Genomic DNA, 18,239 nt, shown 5'->3' on the forward strand with positions numbered 1-18,239 from the left:
AAGACTACCATAAGGAAAGGGTAGAAAACAGAGTAACTTTACACCGGGGAAACCTGACAAATCCTACCCCAGGTAGGTGACCAAGGTTAACAACAGAGCTACATCATATTGATAGTATATACCTTTGACATGATACGATGAAAATGGAACTTCATCTCTATAGTTTTATTCCTAAAACCCCATATCCCTGATCTTACCATGCTAAATTTCAGTAGAGGGGCATTCTACAAAATACCTGAACAATTCTACTCAAACTGTCAAGGTCAGCAAAAATAGAAAAGTCTGGGAAACTGTCACAGGGAAGCAGAATCTAAGGAGACAGGACAACTAAATGTACTGTGATGTCCTGGATGGAATCCTGGAACAGAAAAGGACATTTGGCAAAACTAAAGAAATCAGAACAAAGCAAGAACTTTAGTTAATGATAATGTATCCATTTTGGTTCATTGATTATAACAAATATGTTACACTAATGCAAGATGTTAATAACAGCAAAAAACTGTGTGGTGCAGGGTATAGAGGAATTCTCTGTACTAACACTTCTCAACTTTTTTGTAAGTCTAGAAGCTTTCCAAAAAAATAAGTCTATTAAAAAAAAACCTTGTTTAAGCAAAAGAAACTTTTGGATAAACAGCAGATTGAAACTTGCTTTCTAAAGTGAGGTCACAAAATGATGACTATTACGGGAGTATCTATAATCTATACAATAATGAACATGAATCCAATAAACACTAAGACTCTGAGATCCTCCTGAGCTTCTGTATTCAGGAAGATATTTAATAATGATATATAGGAAGTATATTGTTGCAGTATAACAAAACAGGAAATCCTTTTTCAGTTTGTGTTTTGAATATGATGCGATTCTTCTTGCCCCAGGATGTTTTAAATGCCCTTCCATTACCACCATCTGTTGAAAATGTGACTGTGAGAGGAGACCAAGGCCCCAGCAGAGCACCCTACTTTAGGAACTATGGGAATTGATGCAGACTCGTGACTGTAAACTGAACTTGGAACAGGTGCATGGTCCTTAAACAAGAAGTTGATATCCTAGGTGGACAGCACGTGACAAGGATAATATGAGATGCCCCAAAGAGTATCCATGCTACCCAAGACCACCGATTCAACCATTCTGAAGAAAGGTCTATTCGTGATTCCTCAGAGAGCAGGCCTTCCAGATTACCATCTGAATGCTTATTGTACCCTTCGAAACTCACAGTATGTAAATACACACAATATTTGCATTATTCTCATAGTGAAATGTCCTCTCAAGAAATCATTCCTTATCATTATAGTTCTGAGTGAAAGAATCCCTTTGGATGTCATTATGTACCAGTAACCCAGATTCAATGAACTCTACTGGATTATCAGACCCAAATTTCTGAAGTCCCAAGTTGGTAAAATCATGTACGTGGTACCTCCTCACAGAAGGCTTGTCAGTGAGGTTTATTTCTGACTTCATATGCTACAAGATGAGCATATGCCGATTGTCGATTCTAAAAACAAGTTGGAACAACTTTAGTCTTGCAGGAGAATATTCTAAGGAAAATATTGTCAACTATCAAAAAATAACTACTTATAAGAATAGTCACATCAGATACTCCACTAGACATGATAAGGCCTACAAAGAATCATATAATTTCAAGAAGTAAATCTACATTTTGGCAAAATAAGACCACAAAGTTCTTGTGGGTTCATTGGGTTATTTGGAAGGCCGGACAAATTTTCCCACAATACTGTTGTGCATGGTGGTTGTCAGCTTATGTCAGCCACAGGAACCTACCTATCTCATAATACAGCTAAAAAATGTACTTTTTTAAGGCTTTAAAAAAAGAGGCCTTGTGGGGCACCTGGGTGGCTCAGTGGGTTAAGTGTATGACTTTGGCTCAGGTCATGATCTCATAGCTCGTGAGTTGGAGCTCCACATTTGGCTCTGTGCTGACAGCTCAGAGCCTGGAGCCTGCTTCAGATTCTGTGTCTCCTTCTCTTCTGCCCCTCCCCTGCTCACACTCTTTTTCTCTCCCTCTCCCTCCCTCTTTCTCTCTCTCTCTTTCTCTCTCTCTCAAGAATAAATAAACATTTAAAAATTTAAAAAATAAAAACAAAAAAGAGGCCTCATATCCAACGTGAACAACTAGGAATGTATATCCACCTTTGGCATGAGTGCAAGTTCTTCTCAACCCAAAATCACAGGTGGGTTCCTAATAATCTGAAGAAAGTGACATCCTAAAGAGCACAGTGAGAGTAAAAGACAGGGCTGGAGATACACAGGCAGGGCCAGCCTTGTGGGCTTGCAACCTGTGTAGTTACAAAGGGTCCTATGCTTAGAAGGGTCTTCTTCTTGGTTTAATGCTCTCTATTGCCATCTTGAAATTCTTAGCAACTGTTGAACAAGGGAACTCATATTTTCACTTTGCATTGCACCCAGCAAATTTTTTATAACTGATTCTGTATTTAGGGCTTCTACGGTGTGGATCAGTATGAGACCCAGAGACAGAAGCATAAAGCTGCAAGGAACAGGAATGAGTTACTAAACAGCTCCCGAGCCACTAGAAATGAGAGAGTTAATGCCTCCTATGTACCTAAGTGACTGGGGATAATACACACTCAAGGATATAAGAGAATGAGATCTTTGTAATCTGGAGTAATCATGGAAAGCTTCATGGAGAGGCTATTATTTGCATTCAGTCAAACTAATAACATTAACTAATGTTTTATAGTATTGAGTAGGCCAGGCAGTATTCTAAGTGCTTTCCATATATTAACTCATTTAATCATCCCGATAATAGATAAGGAAACTGAATCACAGAGGGTTTAATAATAAACTCAGTTAAGTTCTTGCAAACTCAAGCAGCTCAGTTCCAAAGTCCATGCTAAGGGGCTTAAGGATTCAAATAATTACAGGTAGGTATTTACATAAAATCATCCTAATGCACATTTGATGTCTCTGTAAATTAAGATAACTTGTGGAGATAAAGAATGCTAGTTTTTTATAATAGTAATATAATGATGGCAACAGTTTATGCTTCTCTGAAGTCATTTATCATATTCTATCTCTTTTAAATTTGGATCTGACTCTTCTTTCTCTTGGTAAAAAGGTCATTTAAAATAAATGATTTGTCTTTTTATTTTTCTCAGGGTTATAGTACCTAGTACACATGTCTACTATATATATGTTGAATGAATGAATAAATGAACAAAGGAATGAATGACAGTGATTACCTAAAAACTAACTATAAGAACCAAATAAAAAGTATAATACAATATAAGTTTTGATGAGGGAGTGGTTTCCAAAGACTCTTGTATTATATTCCATGATACAGATCTTAGTATCACGATATAAGGTTATTTGTAGTACAGTAATAGGAACTAGCTTTCCTACCTTGCTGATATCATCCAGTAGCTGGTTGTTGGCATTTTCCTTTTGGATTATATTCATTAGATCAGCATGAAACTTCTTTGCATTCAGGAAAACAAGTGGGTTGTTTATTGAGATAATTTTCACCTGCTGAAGAGTTTCCTTTTGGAGGAGAATAGGAATAAATTCAGAGTTCTGATTGAAATAAAAGAGGATAAGTCTATCCAAACAGTCTAAATCTTACAAATCCAGATGTCACTCAACGATGGAAGAATCTCTTAGCCAAGGTTTTCATTATTAAAATTTATTTGGAAAAGTGAATATACTATCATGCTTCTTCAGAAAAATATGTATTTCCTGTTTCCTAAGAAATATTAATAACCATGAGATGAGTCTGCATCTTTTCAGAAAATGGCATTTTTTTCCCACTGATTTGGGGGAGGCAACACCCTAAGATATCCAAAGAGTACCAGGAAGACCTACTCTTCCAAAAGTACCTCTTCCATACAATCTAGAAACTAAAAATTCATTCACTTAACCATCAGTATTTTTTTAATGAAAATATGTCCTAAACGATCAACTGTCAGTCATTTGCCTCATAATGATACAGCTTTCTTTTGGCTGGAATTATAACCTTACAAGGGGCTGACAGTCCTAATTAGGAGAAAGAAACCAAGAGATAGTATCTGGAAGGTAGTTTCACTTTGGGCAGGCCTAAATTACACTGGATTGCCGGGATGCAGGTAAGAGAATGCAGGAAGGGAGAAGGAAAGTTTCCAAGCAAAAGGGGCCTGTTCTGGCCATTTCCCGGGTCTTCCTGGCAGCAATTGCTGATATGCAACTCAGACCGTGCTCTCCACGACATTTGGGGCAGGGGTCTGACCTAGAAATGGAGAAGATGGTGAATTCTGTCGAATAATTCCTTACCAACTAAATAAAGCAATACTCCTTCAGGCTTTAGTACTTGCATAGAAGAGAAAGCCCAGGGATTAGTGAAGCAGACAGGCAGATAAAGAACGATAAAAACAAACAAAACACAACATTAGGTATGTGAATTTGGACAATTCATTTGACGACTCTCAGCTTCCTCATCTTTTAGAGTAGGTAAAATTTTAAACTACATAATCTCAAAAAGTTTCCATAGCTACGCAACTGATTAAACTCTAGAAAGTGAGGTTTGCTACAAGTAAGCAATTTCAGAAAACAAAAACTTATCAAATTAACTTAATCAAGAGTAAATCTCTTAGAGAGAGAGACAAATCAGGAAACAGACTTTTAATTATAGGGAATAAACTCATGGTTACCAGAGGGAAGGAGGTGGGGGTTGGGTGAAATAGGTGATGGGGACTAAGGGTGCACTTGTTGTGATGAGCACCAGGTGACGCAGGGAAGTGTTGAATCACTGTACGTACACCTGAAACTAATATTACACTGTATGTTAACCAACTGGAATTTAAATAAAAACTTTAGAAAAAAAAGAATAAATCTCTCACAAACCAAAAATAAAACCATGCTTGGGCTTGTCATATTTAGTTATCACAAAGCCCCACATCTTAAGATCGACCCACCAATCACATCACATGATTTGGCCAGTATGTTGTTTTGAGTTAAGAGAATTTGTTTAAATAGCACGTATTGGTTGAGGAATAGAGATTCAACTCGTGTCAGGAAAGAAACTCTCAATGGGCTTGAGTTCACCCCCCAAAGAGGTGTCCCAAGCTCAGATGTGTGTTTCATGTGAAGAAGGTGGAAAGCACGGATGGAGGAGAGGAGTGACAGAGCACTGCCATGCGTGAAGTTAGCTAAAAACCCCACCTAACAGCTCATGTTCCAATCTTAGTTTTCTTTTCCTCCTATTTTTGATACAAAACATTAAATAGTTAGTGAATTGTAGTGTTCTAATAAAATTAAGCTGTCCATGTGACAGTTATGATTCAGGTGTGTGACTACACTGGAAATAGTCAAGGTTTAAAGACATGGAAGAATTTTGGCATGTTTATCTTCCTACAAATCCCCTCGTTCACTTTCCCACATGTTTAGTCCGAGAAGAAGGTACAGATTAGATAGAATTTATTAGCCAGTAATCTTTAAGCTGAAAAATGGTCAAACTCGAATTGTGTTTCAAACCTAACAATGTCAAGGCTAATGTACACAGCTGTACGTGTAGGGTGGATACAGACTTTAGGGACCCTAGAGCCAGTTTGGGACTTTCTGTGAGCACTAAATTCTCGTGGAAAATTAAAAAAAAAAAAAAGAAAAGAAAAGAAAAGAAAGGTATCATTGGTGGAAAACTTGAACCTGGGACCGTCTTAGGGCTCTAAACTCTAGTAGGCCTCTATGAAGTAAACTTTTTCACACTTAGTAAAAACACAAGCCAGGGGAGCACCTGGGTGGCTCAGTGGGTTAAGCATCTGACTTTGGCTCAGGTCATGATCTCACGGTTCTTGGGTTCGAGCCCCACATCAGGCTCTGTGCTGTGAGCACAGAGCCTGGAGCCTGCTTCAGATTCTGTGTTTCCCTCTCTCTCTGCCCCTCCCCCACTCATGCTCTGCCTATGTCTCTCAAAAATGAATAAATGTTAAAAAAATCTAAAAACACAGCCATAATGTATACAAATATTGAGTCACTATGTTGTACACCTGAATCTAATACAATAGTGTATGCTAATTATTCTTCAATTTAAATATACACACACACACACATTTCCCTGGGTGTCACAGAAAGACTCCTGGTGCTACTTCCTACTTCTAATCTACTCAGAAATACTGTGACAATTGGTCCTTCTGGTGGGAGCCCAGTTCTCTTTGTTCTGAGGGCAATCATGAGATACAAAAACAAGTACATATGAAAAATCGAGGGGAAAAAAAGGTTACCCAAGCACTTACAAAGCAGGTTGAAAGTGAGGCCAATTTTTTAATTGCTAATATTTAAGTCAACATTTTTTCCTCACTTTAAACTTGTTTTGGTCATCCTTCAGAACAAGAAACTAGAGCTCAAACACAACTGGCCTGCCCAAGCATGGACAGGGTAAGACAATTTACACAAGCTGTTTCCTTAAAAAGATGGCCTCTGTGCAAGAAGCCAATCCTATTGGCACTCCATAACCATTCAATTACCCTCTGCTAATAATACAGTTTCACGGACTGTGTTAAAAATAATAAAAGCAATAGCATGATCCCACCTTGCTTTATTTCCTTCCCTATTCCCTATCTTCTTCCATCATTTAATTAGGAATAGACTGTTTAGTTTGACTATCTTATGCAACTTAGCTAGTAAAATAGAGGTTTCCAATGCCTCAACTAATGTGGGCCATGATTCCACTGTGAGATATAATTCTAGAAACCATGCTATCATCTTCTCTGAATGCTAACACAAGATTTTTTTGTTGTTTGTTAATTTGTTGTATGTCAACTGCTACAAGTATGGTGGTCACACATACCACTGAAAATTCATCATAATTAAAAATAAGATAATCATGTATTTAAAGTCATACTTTACTTATGGTACTTTAAAGCTATCTGAACTACAAATATCGTTAATAATTACACAAAGGAAAAGAAAACTAAACTTACGCCATCCGTTTCTGTCTTCACTTTAAATTCCATTTCTTTCATGTTTTTTATACTCAGAGTCTTTGCTCTAGAATTCAGGCAGACAAAAAATAAAATGTCACTTCCTGATCACTACATTAAGAATGAAAATGCAAAAAGGATGTCATTTTATCTTAACAATTAGAACATACCCATAATAGTTAAAATTTTATATCGTATTTGTGCATAAAACATGGGTAAATCTCGATTTCTCTGGGATTCTCAGGAATAGAGTGTAACACTAGAGACATCTAAGTAGAGATTAATAAATACAATTGACCTCATCTGGGTTCCCAGAGCCCCATCTCTATAAGCCACAAGAAGCAGACTGACAAAAAGAATTGTAAGAGAGTATATGGTGTTTGGGGAAATCTTGTTTTAGGGGAAAAAGAAGTAAAGAGAGAGTCAATGGCAAGATAGGACCAGATACTGATGAATCTACACAGACAGATTTCTATAGAAGTCTTTTTATAGAATCGACACAGATAAAACGTAAAAATTTTTGAAGTATATTATTTCACAAAGAATTTCAAGAGAAGGATGAAACATGAGTAGAAGCATTATCAGATGATGAACACTGAGAAAGTAGAAAAAGAATTGGTCAAAATGGGGGAATGGCTTACAGATATGCAGTAACAATCTTCAATATATGATCTAGAATTCTTCAGTAAATTATCTAGAAGAAATCTTTATATGTATAAAAATCTGGCTTCTGAAAAATTAAATTTACTTAAGTTATTTAATTTTCTAAATGATCTAGATTTTATATGGTCACTGAATAATATGTCCCCCTCACTTGACTAAAAAAAAAAAAAAAAAAAAACCAAACCAGCTCCATGATGCCCTGTTTGGCTATGAGTTAATTTACTTTGATACCAAGATTTTATATACTCTATAGTGTGGACAAGATATTTCTCTTACTTAAAACCAATACTGTTATGTATCATTACATAGATAAAACCTTTTCTTTTCATCTCTAATTCTCTGATGCCAAGTAAAACATGAGAATAGCACTAAATATTCCACACAAATAAAAGTAACTGGCAATACCATACTTTGCTACTGTGTCAAAACAAACAGCATTTAAGTAAGATCTTACCTTGGGAAGCGACCAATCACGATAGCTATGGTGCAGACCACACCAAACAACAGCCCCACGTTGGCAGCAAAGCATATTGTAAATACGTATGTACTGACCCAGATGCCCTAGAAGAGAAACAGGAAACCGAAGATGCAAGTCCTTTGGTATTCTCTCCTCTTATGATCGTTAAATTTCTCACCATCTTATGCTATAGCATTCCTGTAAACAAAACCCTCAGCAAGAACAGATTATTTAAAAAGTGGTGAACAGAAGCCCAGGAACACAGAAACAAATCCTGGTCCCATGAGACTCTCAGCAGGCAAAGGTGGGGAAAAGGCACATTCTTTTATTTCTAGAAACTGCCAGCCCTTAGTTCAATCCCCAACAACACTTTATTTAAATATCTGTAAATAACTGGTTGATGTGTACGATTCAAAAGCATTGCCATAATTTTCCACTGTTTTCTCATTTAATGTAATAATACTACAAGCAATTGTTAGCAGATTTTTGGTCATTCCCAACAATTTCTGTTTTCTAGGATTCCTATACAAAGAACTAATGTAGTAAGATCCTCAAGCCCTAATGGTTAAAACAACTGACTCAAATACTAAAGGCCACCTTTAGATCAGCTACTCTAAAGATTATTATACTTTTATTTGCAAGAGCCAATTTCTTATGAAATTCTGAAAGCTAAAAAATCTGACCCAACTTAGCCCTTGGAAATATTTCAGAAGATGGCAAGAAAGATCTTTTTCTCCTTTAGTTGGGATTCCAACATTATCGCAGTTTTGTCCACCGCCTGAAATTATAATCAGCAACCAAATATTGTATATAGTTGACATTTCTAAGTTTGTTACTGACAAAAAAAAATCTTTAAAAGCAAAATAATTTGTGAAATCCAGAAGGTTGTATTTTTTAAACAGAAAATCCTGCATTTATCAAATTGTAGACCAACAAAATATTCAAACTCTCTCTTTCCCTCAAATTATCTGCATTACTTTACCTATGCATACAATTCCAAGTTGACTTCTTTCTGTCCTAATGTCTATATTATCACTTTAAAACATCTTCAACAACCTAATTCAATTTATTTGCAAACGAAAAAGTTAGAAACTTTTTTATCTAATCTGACTATTGCACAGATTCTTGTGGTGCTGGGTGAGACCAGTTTGAAGCAAATGTTTCTAAATAGCATTTTTTACTCAAAATGCTTTTCCTTTGTATTATTTATCTTAAATGGAGCTTGAACTGTTTTTCACGATGGGTTATTTTGAAAACCTAAGCCGTTGGACACAAATGGAGGGATTTTTTATCTAGAAAATTCTTTTTGATATAGAAGAAACAACCATTCTGGAGTAAAAAAGAAAATATACCATTTTTTAAGTTTATGTATTTATTTATTGTGGGGTGGGGGGAGGAAGGGGAGGGACAGAGAGAGAGGGAGAGATAGAATCCCAAGGAGGGTCCATGCTGTCAGTGCAGAGCCAGATGTGGGGCTTCATCTCATGAACGATGAGATAATGACCTGAGCCAAAATCAAGAGTCAGACACTTAACTGACTAAGCTAACCAGGTGCCCCAAGAAAATATATCTTAAGTGTTCCCATGTTCAGATCCATCACCAAGAAATGTAATGCTAAGTTAGCACTTATTATGACCTCATCCTCAGCCTGTCATCCTATAGGTAGACACTGAGATGTTTTTCCTCTAGTCAGGCAAAAAGACAGTCATTGGAGTCTTATATTTGTGTAAGTGTAATGTTTCCTCCCTAGTGTATTACAGTACGCTTCATCCCATACAAAATAAGGCTGCAAGTTTTTGATCATTACTTCAATTTGCCATGATTGCTTTGTTTCTTACTCATCTCCTAATACTGACTGAACCGCCTGGGTGTGGCAGAACAAGACCTCACCAAAAGCTTGTAAGTCCCAATTCCTCATGGCCAACCTCCATGATTCAATATAGCATAGGGAACTGAGGATCCTGGTCCCTGCCATTTAAAAAACCGCAGGGCCCAGAGGCCTTGATTTATCAAAGCAACCAAAAATTTTGGTACCATCTGGTTCTATTTTTAAAGCATATTTACTTTCCCACAACATCATCTATTGTGAGTTAGGTTCCCATTGCTTAGTTGTTTCCCAGGGCTACATTTATAGTTTTGAAAAAAATATCAAATATAAATTAACAACATAGACCAGTAAATAGTTCCATTGGTTAGAGTAAGTCCCCACATGTTTCTGTAACAATTTCAACTAAAGATCCAAGTGTTGTTTTTCAGTTATAAGGAATTAGTTAACTCTCAGTCCCGTATTTTTTCATTATGTGTTACCACCTGATCCCTTCTCTACTGGCACTGATAGCCTCTAAACACAAGGTAACTCCAAAGCTGACCTCAAGTCGAAAACACATAAATACATAAACCCTTGCACCATTGAGCAGCTACTCAATCGCTTTACCTCTTCCTGGTCTGTTTTGGTGATTGATACACATTATTGTATTTCTGTAGCTGTGAATTCTATTCTTATTGTTCAGTTACTCAAACTCAGCTCTGAGCTAATGAGTCAGGCCTCATTTTGGATTCCTATTCCCTCATTACCTCAGGGTTTTGATCTATAACTCCAAGTGGAATCAGTATTCAACTGTAAAAAATTTTAAAGAAATAAAAATTTTTAATTTTTCATGTGATGACTGCTCACATGACTTTTTTGAAAAATTTTTTTGAATTTTTTTTTTACATTTTTTTAAATTTATTTTTGAGAGACAAAGAGAGGCAGAGCACAAGTGGGGAAGGGGCAGAGAGAGAATGAGACAAAGAACCCGAAGCAGGCTCCAGGCTCCGAGCTGTCAGCACAGAGCCTGATGCGGGGCTCGAACTCACAAACCGTGAGATCATGACCTGAGCCGAAGTCGGACGCTCAACTGACTGAGCCACCCAGGTGCCCCTCACGTGACTTTTTAAAATTTCAACCTTCAAATTATTTTACATATACACACATCTTTGGTAACTCCACATCCATGATATTTTAGACATATTCTATCTATTGAATAATCTGGATGTATTCTACCTTGGGTAATATAACCTATATCCAAAAAGTCTATGTAATATTCTGACAATAAGTGCTCTGCCCAGATCATATCCAGATCATCCACGGCTTCTCACTGTTGTTCCTTAGCAACTAAGAGACACGTGTCCACTTCAATCTTAGGAGGGCTTTGTCAAGCTAAACCCAATGTTTCATTCAACCATCATGTGTTTGTTATATCCTCGTCACCTTTCTCAACCATACTTTTTGCCCACACCATACTATTTACTCCAAATTTTCAACTATCACCTCTACATAGAGACCACCAATTCTGAGCTATTAAACCATTTATCAAACTGTCTACCAATACCATCAAACCCAATATGTCCAAATGCAAACTCAATAACTTCCCCTCCAAATCTCCCCTTCCTTCAATGTTCTTTCTGTTACATTACTAATATACTTCAAGACACTACAATCAGAGGGGCGCCTGGGTGGCTCAGTCAGTTGAGCGTCTGACTTCGGCCCAGGTCATGATCTCACGGTTTGTGAGTTCAAGCCCCGCGTCGGGCTCTGTGCTGACGGCTTGGAGCCCGGAGCCTGCTTCGGATTCTGTGTCTCCTCCTCTCTCTGCCCCTCCCCTGTTCATGCTCTGTCTCTCTCTGTCTCTCAATGATAAATAAACACTAAAAAAAAATTTTTTTAAGACACTACAATCAGAAACCATGGAATCATATTTACTTTCTCTTCTTTTATCTACTTGTCCAATCACTTCCCAAGTCCTATCAATTATTAATAAAAACTTATCTCAAACCATACCATCTTCTCAATTCACTGAGACTGCCCTAAGTCACACTTTACTATGTCTTGCCTAGACTATTCTGACAGCCTATTAACTTCCTGCTTTTGTTATCAGCACTATAAGCCATTTGCCATACCGCTGCCAGGATTATATTTTTAAGTATAGATTTGGATAGCAGATTTAGATAGTATATTAAAGGCATTTTTAGTCTACTATCTTCTATTAAAATCCATCCAAAACAATATAAAGAATGAATGTATAGGGAGGAAAACCCAGTTTCAATGAAACAAGAACATGCTCATGACTCTTAACTATAAAATATGGTGTAGGATGCCTGGGTGGCTCAGTCAGTTAAGTGTCCGACTTCAGCTCAGGTCACCATCTTACGGTTCGTGAGTTCAAGTCCTGCGTCTGGCTCTGTGCCGACAGCTTAGAGCCTGGAGCCTGCTTTGGATTCTGTGTCTCCCTCTCTCTCTGCCCCGTCTCTGCTCATGCTCGCTCTCTCTCTCAAAAATAAACATTACAAAAATTTAAAATATGGTGTAGATTTGACAAATACTGTGAAATTTGGATGATATCAAGGAGGACACTGGAAGCCAACACATTTACCCTCAAATTTCAATCAACTATAGATTTCTTGAAATGAATGTAACGGCTTTTTAAATTCTATATAGTAATATTTTGATGAGAGCTCTAAGCTCTTGGGGCAATGGTGGGCCACCACAGAAGGAAATGCATGCATCTAATCTGTATTTGATACCATAGAAAGAAGAGCAGCAAAATGAAATGCCATTTGTATCGCTTGCATCCCTGCTTCCTAAGAGTAGGAGACTGACAGAGGTGAAGCAAGGTGAAGAATGGAGAGAAGGTAGCAAGTGTCAGGTCACAAGAGAGCCTGTGATTGTGAGGCTTTGTTTCAACAAGGGCCAAATCTTCTGATGACATACCTACATCAGAGCCGTGGGCTGCTCTAGTGCCCTTCCCACATTATTTTTCAGCAAACAGGTCCACTAAAAATGCATTATAATCATAAAAGAATCAACAAGGGACTTATTCATAGAAATGGGGGAAAGAAAGAAAACAATGAAACAGAGACAGAGGGTAGATTTAGACATGTAATACGCAATATAATCACATACAACACACACACACACACACACACACACACAAATAGATTTGAAAGGTCAAAGAAGAAAAACTGTATTTAAAAAAAAAACCTGAAAGATTAAAAAATAAGCTGGAAGAATTTAGAAAAGGATGTGGATGGAAATAAGAGATAAAATCCATATTTAAAGCTAAAAAAAAGGATAATCACAACTAGAAATCCATAATCAGAGACACAGTAAATGGTCCAGAGAAACCACATACACACTCCCAAAAATAATCATAGGAAAATGTATAGATACAAAAAGACAAAATAAAATCAGAAAATATATAATTCATTAAAAGAACATCTGGTTTGAAAAAAAAAGTTCAAAAATATATTAGAAGAAAAAATTTGTATATAATCCTTAATTTGGGGATAAAAAATATATGTCACTCTCATAGGAATTCGATACTGGGTATTCAGCCACAAGAAATATTCTGATAATATTACCAAATTCATGGGCAGGTAAGACTTTCAGTGAGCATCCATGCTGAAAAACTAATTCAGATAAAATAACAAATCATGTTGGGGCACGTGGTGGCTCAGTTGGTTTAGTGTCCAACTTTTGATTTCAGCTCAGGCCATGATCTCCCAGTTCATGGGTTTGAGCCCCGCATGGGGTTCTGCACTGACAGCGCAAAGCCTGCTTGGGATTCTCTCTCCCCGTCTCTCTGCCCCTCCCCTGCTCATGCTTGCTCTCTCTCTCTCTCTCTCAAAATTAATAAATAAACTTAAAAAAAAAAACACGTTGACCTGTGATTTCTCTGACTTATCCCTCAATACCCAAAGATAGTGCCAAGTCTAAACAGTCCTGAGGGAAGCATGTTAGACTCAGTCAAAAACTTCCTTCTACTATGAAAGAAAAAAAAGGGGATATAAAACACATGAGCCTTTCTTGAAAAACTACTTGTTGATGACATACAGAAAACAAAGAGATGAATTGAAAAAAATAACTCAGGAATGAGAATCTGTATTAAAAAAAAACAAACTAACTGAAAGTAACCACTAAATGCCTTCAAACAATCTTCCATGTTCTATAACTGAATGACATCATCTTCTTGCAATGATGTTCCTAACTAGAAACTCAGAAGTAGTTCTAGACTGATGCACTGTATATGATGAATTGGTGGTGAGGACCAATTAATGCAATGTTTTAAATATTTTTCAAGCTTATTTCTTCCTCTTGAACCTCCTGGTCTCAGTTTTGTTCCAGGCTTTCCTCACTTATCTGCCTGACTTACTAACACAGTTTCATCCATCTTCCCTAAATTACTCAAGCAATCCTTCTAATACACAAATCTCATTCTTATTTCTCCTTTCGGTGATTTCTATACCCCATCTGTTACTAGATGTTCTACCCATCATTTCCTGGAAGAAGCCTTCCCTGGCATCTCTTCCCTTCCAATATGGTAATGTGCTCCGTCTTATGTAATTAATGAGTTCCTTAGGATTACCTTTATCTGAGTTACCAAATAAATTGTAATTCAGTCTGCATCTTCTAATTTCTCTATTTCCATGTGCTACTTCACACATATCAGCTTTAAAAAGCCATGATCCTCCATCAGTCTGGCTAATTTTAACCTCTTGGCCTGCCGATCAAATACAGTTCCTTCAAGTCTCAATTCACATTTCAGCTCTGCTGTCGGAGTGTTTTTTATCAACCCAGTCCAAACTAAATGGTCCGGCCTCCATTTTTCTCCCAGCGCTGAGCTTGTACATTTTAAAAAATATTTTTAATGTTTATTTTTGGGAGAGAAAGAGCGCATGCGCATGTGTGAGTGCGGGCGTGGTGGAGAGAGAGGGAGACACAGAATCCCAAGCAGACTCCAGGCTCTGAGCTGTCAGCACAGAGCCCGATGCGGGGCTCAAACTCATGAGCCATGAGATCATTACCTGAGCTGAGGTCAGATGCTTAACTGACTGAACCACCCTGGTGTTCCCCCCCCACCCCCTCCCCCACCACCCAAGCTTGTATTTTTGCTTCCGGGTCATGTTGTAGCATGCCTTTCATAGTAAGTTAATGTTTCTATGTCTGCTTCCTGCACAAATGTTAAGTGTCAAGAGGAGACAAGTAGTTCTTATTTATCTCTGCATTCCTCATGGCACCCTGCTGGAAGCCGAGCCATTCAACCAGCCTGATGGCTCGGCCCAGGTGGTGGACGGATCGGGACTGCAGGGCGGCCCACGAACAGTGAAGCTTCTCGTACTCCCGCTTTTATGTAATTTGGCCTTAATAAAAGTACCTGGGGAATTGTCTGTTGGGGAATTGCCCTCAACAGGCCCCCTGGGAAAAGAACCATTGGGAAAGAAATAAGGTTCTGCAAGGAAATTGTGTGGCCCTACGTTTAGCCCTTGCCACCCCCTATAAAGACTCCTCTACCTAAAGGAAGGATAGCTTCATACGTTTGCCAGCAAAGGAGGGACAAATGGATTTGAAAGCCCCACTCCAGCAACAAAGGAGTGTATCTGTGGGCACAGGTTAACTCCAACCCCTAGGCCCACTTGGCCCCCAGGAGGCATTCCAGATGATGATTGAACCTAGTCAGTTGAAGTACAGAATGGTTCATTAGTTCCTAGGTGCATTGTCTCTCTGAGAATGTATAAGGCGTGGGTTTCTAAGGCCCTCTTGGCCCCCTCCTGGCACCTTGGACCAAGGCGAACACTTTTGTTCCTCAAACCACAAATGATTTGGGAAAACAACTAAGAGGTCATGTCCCTGTAACTGTTCCACTTGAGGTGTTGAGAGATAAATGGCTTCTCACGAAAACAGCAAAGCAAATGCTTTATAGATTATAAACGTAGATACATAATGAAAATAATATGAAGAAATTAATCAATAAGCGAAGGGCAGGAGGAAACGTTATGAGAAAATAACCATGTTATTCCTTGAAGGGTGATTACACATTGGCACATTTTTACAATTAGGTAATGCCAGAAAACATAGATGACGTACGCTACGAGGAAATCGCTAACAAATATAATGCCACGTTTGCCACAATAAAGCGGCCAGTTCAACGCGCTGCTGTTGTCTGTGCCCATTTTTATTTATTTATTTATTTATTTATTTATTTATTTATTTATTTATTTTTACTTTTTCGCCGACGCCGTTCATCCTTCAGGAACCCCTGGACCTGCACTCCGGCAGCACCCAGCATTGTACTGCGGGAGGGTACTGAGCCTTGAGAGAAGTATTACGAAAGTGGGCACCATCACAAAGTAGGCACCCAAAGTCGGAACAAAGATTCTGAAGGAGGGGGGATATATAGCTAATTGCATTTCAATATGATGAATGTCATAATAAAGAGAAGGTACTTACGAAATACTTTACCCATGTGGGAAAGAGAACGAATTTTGGATGCTCCCACACGGACACATTTCTCTAGAATTAGTATGTCATACATGTCTGTTAGCAGAAGCCACACTTTATCATTGTTCAGTATGATTTAATCCCCTAATATCCAATTAACATAATGCTCCTCTCAATGTAACCCCCCTAAAACTAAAATGAGACTTTTTATGTTTAGAAGGAATATGGTCACTGTTAAGAAGTTTACCTGTGCCCACAGATACACTCCTTTGTTGCCGGAGTGGGGCTTTCAAATCCATTTGTCCCTCCTTTGCTGGCAAACGTATGAAGCTATCCTTCCTTTAGGTAGAGGAGTCTTTATAGGGGGTGGCAAGGGCTAAACGTAGGGCCACACAATTTCCTTGCAGAACCTTATTTCTTTCCCAATTGGTGCACCTGGGTGGCTCAGTCGGGTAAGCATCAACTCTTGGTTTCGGCTCAGTTCATGATCTCATAGTTCGTGAGTTCAAGCCCCGTGTAGGGCTCCATGCTGACAGCACACAGCTTGCTTAGGATTGATCCTCTCTCTCCCTCTCTCTGCCCCTCCCCTGCTTGCTCTCTCTGTCTCTCTCTCAAAGTAAGTCAATAAACTTTAAAAAAATTTTAAAAATATACATTCACCCTATATTAATGTAACACGTTTCTTAGCAATTAATGACAGTTCTTCATATGTCTTCTATTAATGTGCACTTCCTTGATGAGCTTCACTTCCAGAATCAATTCATAATGGAAATTGAGAATCTCCAGTCCATTCAATTTAGCTAGCATGTCTTTATAAGTTCTCAAGCAAAAGGGGTGCCTGGGTGGCTCAGGTGGTTAAGTGTCTGACTCGACCTCAGCTCAGGTCATGATCTCACGGTTCTTGAGTTCAAGCCCCATGTTGGGCTCTGCACTGACAGTGCAGAGACTGCTTGGGATCCTGTCTCTCCCTCTCTCTGCCCCTTCTCTGCCTGTACTCTCTCTCTTTCAAAATAAATAAATAAACTTCAAAGTTCTCAAACAAAACATCAATCAAAATTGGACAAAATTCCACTTCTGTTTCTTATAAAGACATATTCTATTTTAATGCCTCAATAGTCTGAAAAAAATAAACAGTAGTTTACAAGTAGCGGACAAGTCTCAAATGGCCAAAACTATTTTTCTGCAAATAAAAATATTAAAAGCTCATTTTGCAATACATGGTCAAGCCAAAGACAGTAATTTTAGGTCAAATATCTACTTACCCAATCAATTTTATCCACATTCCAGTATTTTTTTAAGTCCCGAAACTGTATTAGCATTCCCTTCAATCCCACGACAATAATACTTGCGAGAACACACTATAAATAGGAAATAAGTTGATGAAGAAGATAAAGATTTTAATCTGAATTTAAAAGGACCAAGGTATTTTTGTTTATTTGTTTTTAAAGTACTTACTAGAGAAAAGCAATCACCATTTAGAAGACTAAAACAATACTCATTTTGTTTAGAACCAACCTATTATTGTACTTTAGGGATATACTATCAATTCTAGAAAATCACAGTGTAAAACTTAACGCCATTCTAAAACACAAGAAAGAAAAAAAGGGAAGTCATGAATTATAAGGGTGTATGTTATATAGCTGAATGTACTCTTTAATTACCTACTGCCATTTGAAACTTGTTGCAGAAAATTAAATATTTATATTATATATCTCTTGATAATTGCCTTCAATATCAATTATCTGGTTTCACCTGAAGATATTTATAACTCTCTGGAAAGGTGAACCTGATTATTAGATGATCCTCCTGTGGAAATGATTTATTCTCACTATATGAATGAAGAATTAGAACAAGACAGAACTGAGATGGTCTCTGGCCCCCAGAAGACCAGGAACTTACTTGGGTCACATTGGTGCCCCAGGCTTATGAAAAGCA

The 18,239-nt window shown here is 37.9% G+C and overlaps 1 protein-coding gene across 5 annotated transcripts in view; it reads right to left on the bottom strand.

Moving 5' to 3' along the window:
* Window positions 1-18,239, bottom strand: part of SLC26A7 (solute carrier family 26 member 7) — a 155,017-nt gene that overhangs the window by 20,199 nt on the left and 116,579 nt on the right. For all 5 annotated transcript variants that reach the window (XM_053208544.1, XM_027064252.2, XM_053208545.1 and 2 more), the window contains 4 exons: window positions 17,567-17,662; window positions 8,045-8,151; window positions 6,928-6,994; window positions 3,380-3,517 (listed from right to left, as the gene is read on the bottom strand). In XM_053208544.1, the coding sequence (XP_053064519.1) occupies window positions 3,380-3,517; window positions 6,928-6,994; window positions 8,045-8,151; window positions 17,567-17,662 (408 nt within the window). The remainder of the gene's footprint in view (window positions 1-3,379; window positions 3,518-6,927; window positions 6,995-8,044; window positions 8,152-17,566; window positions 17,663-18,239) is intronic.

The sequence above is a fragment of the Acinonyx jubatus genome, chromosome F2 (assembly GCF_027475565.1).
Source record: "Acinonyx jubatus isolate Ajub_Pintada_27869175 chromosome F2, VMU_Ajub_asm_v1.0, whole genome shotgun sequence".
Taxonomy (NCBI): Eukaryota; Metazoa; Chordata; class Mammalia; order Carnivora; family Felidae; genus Acinonyx; species Acinonyx jubatus.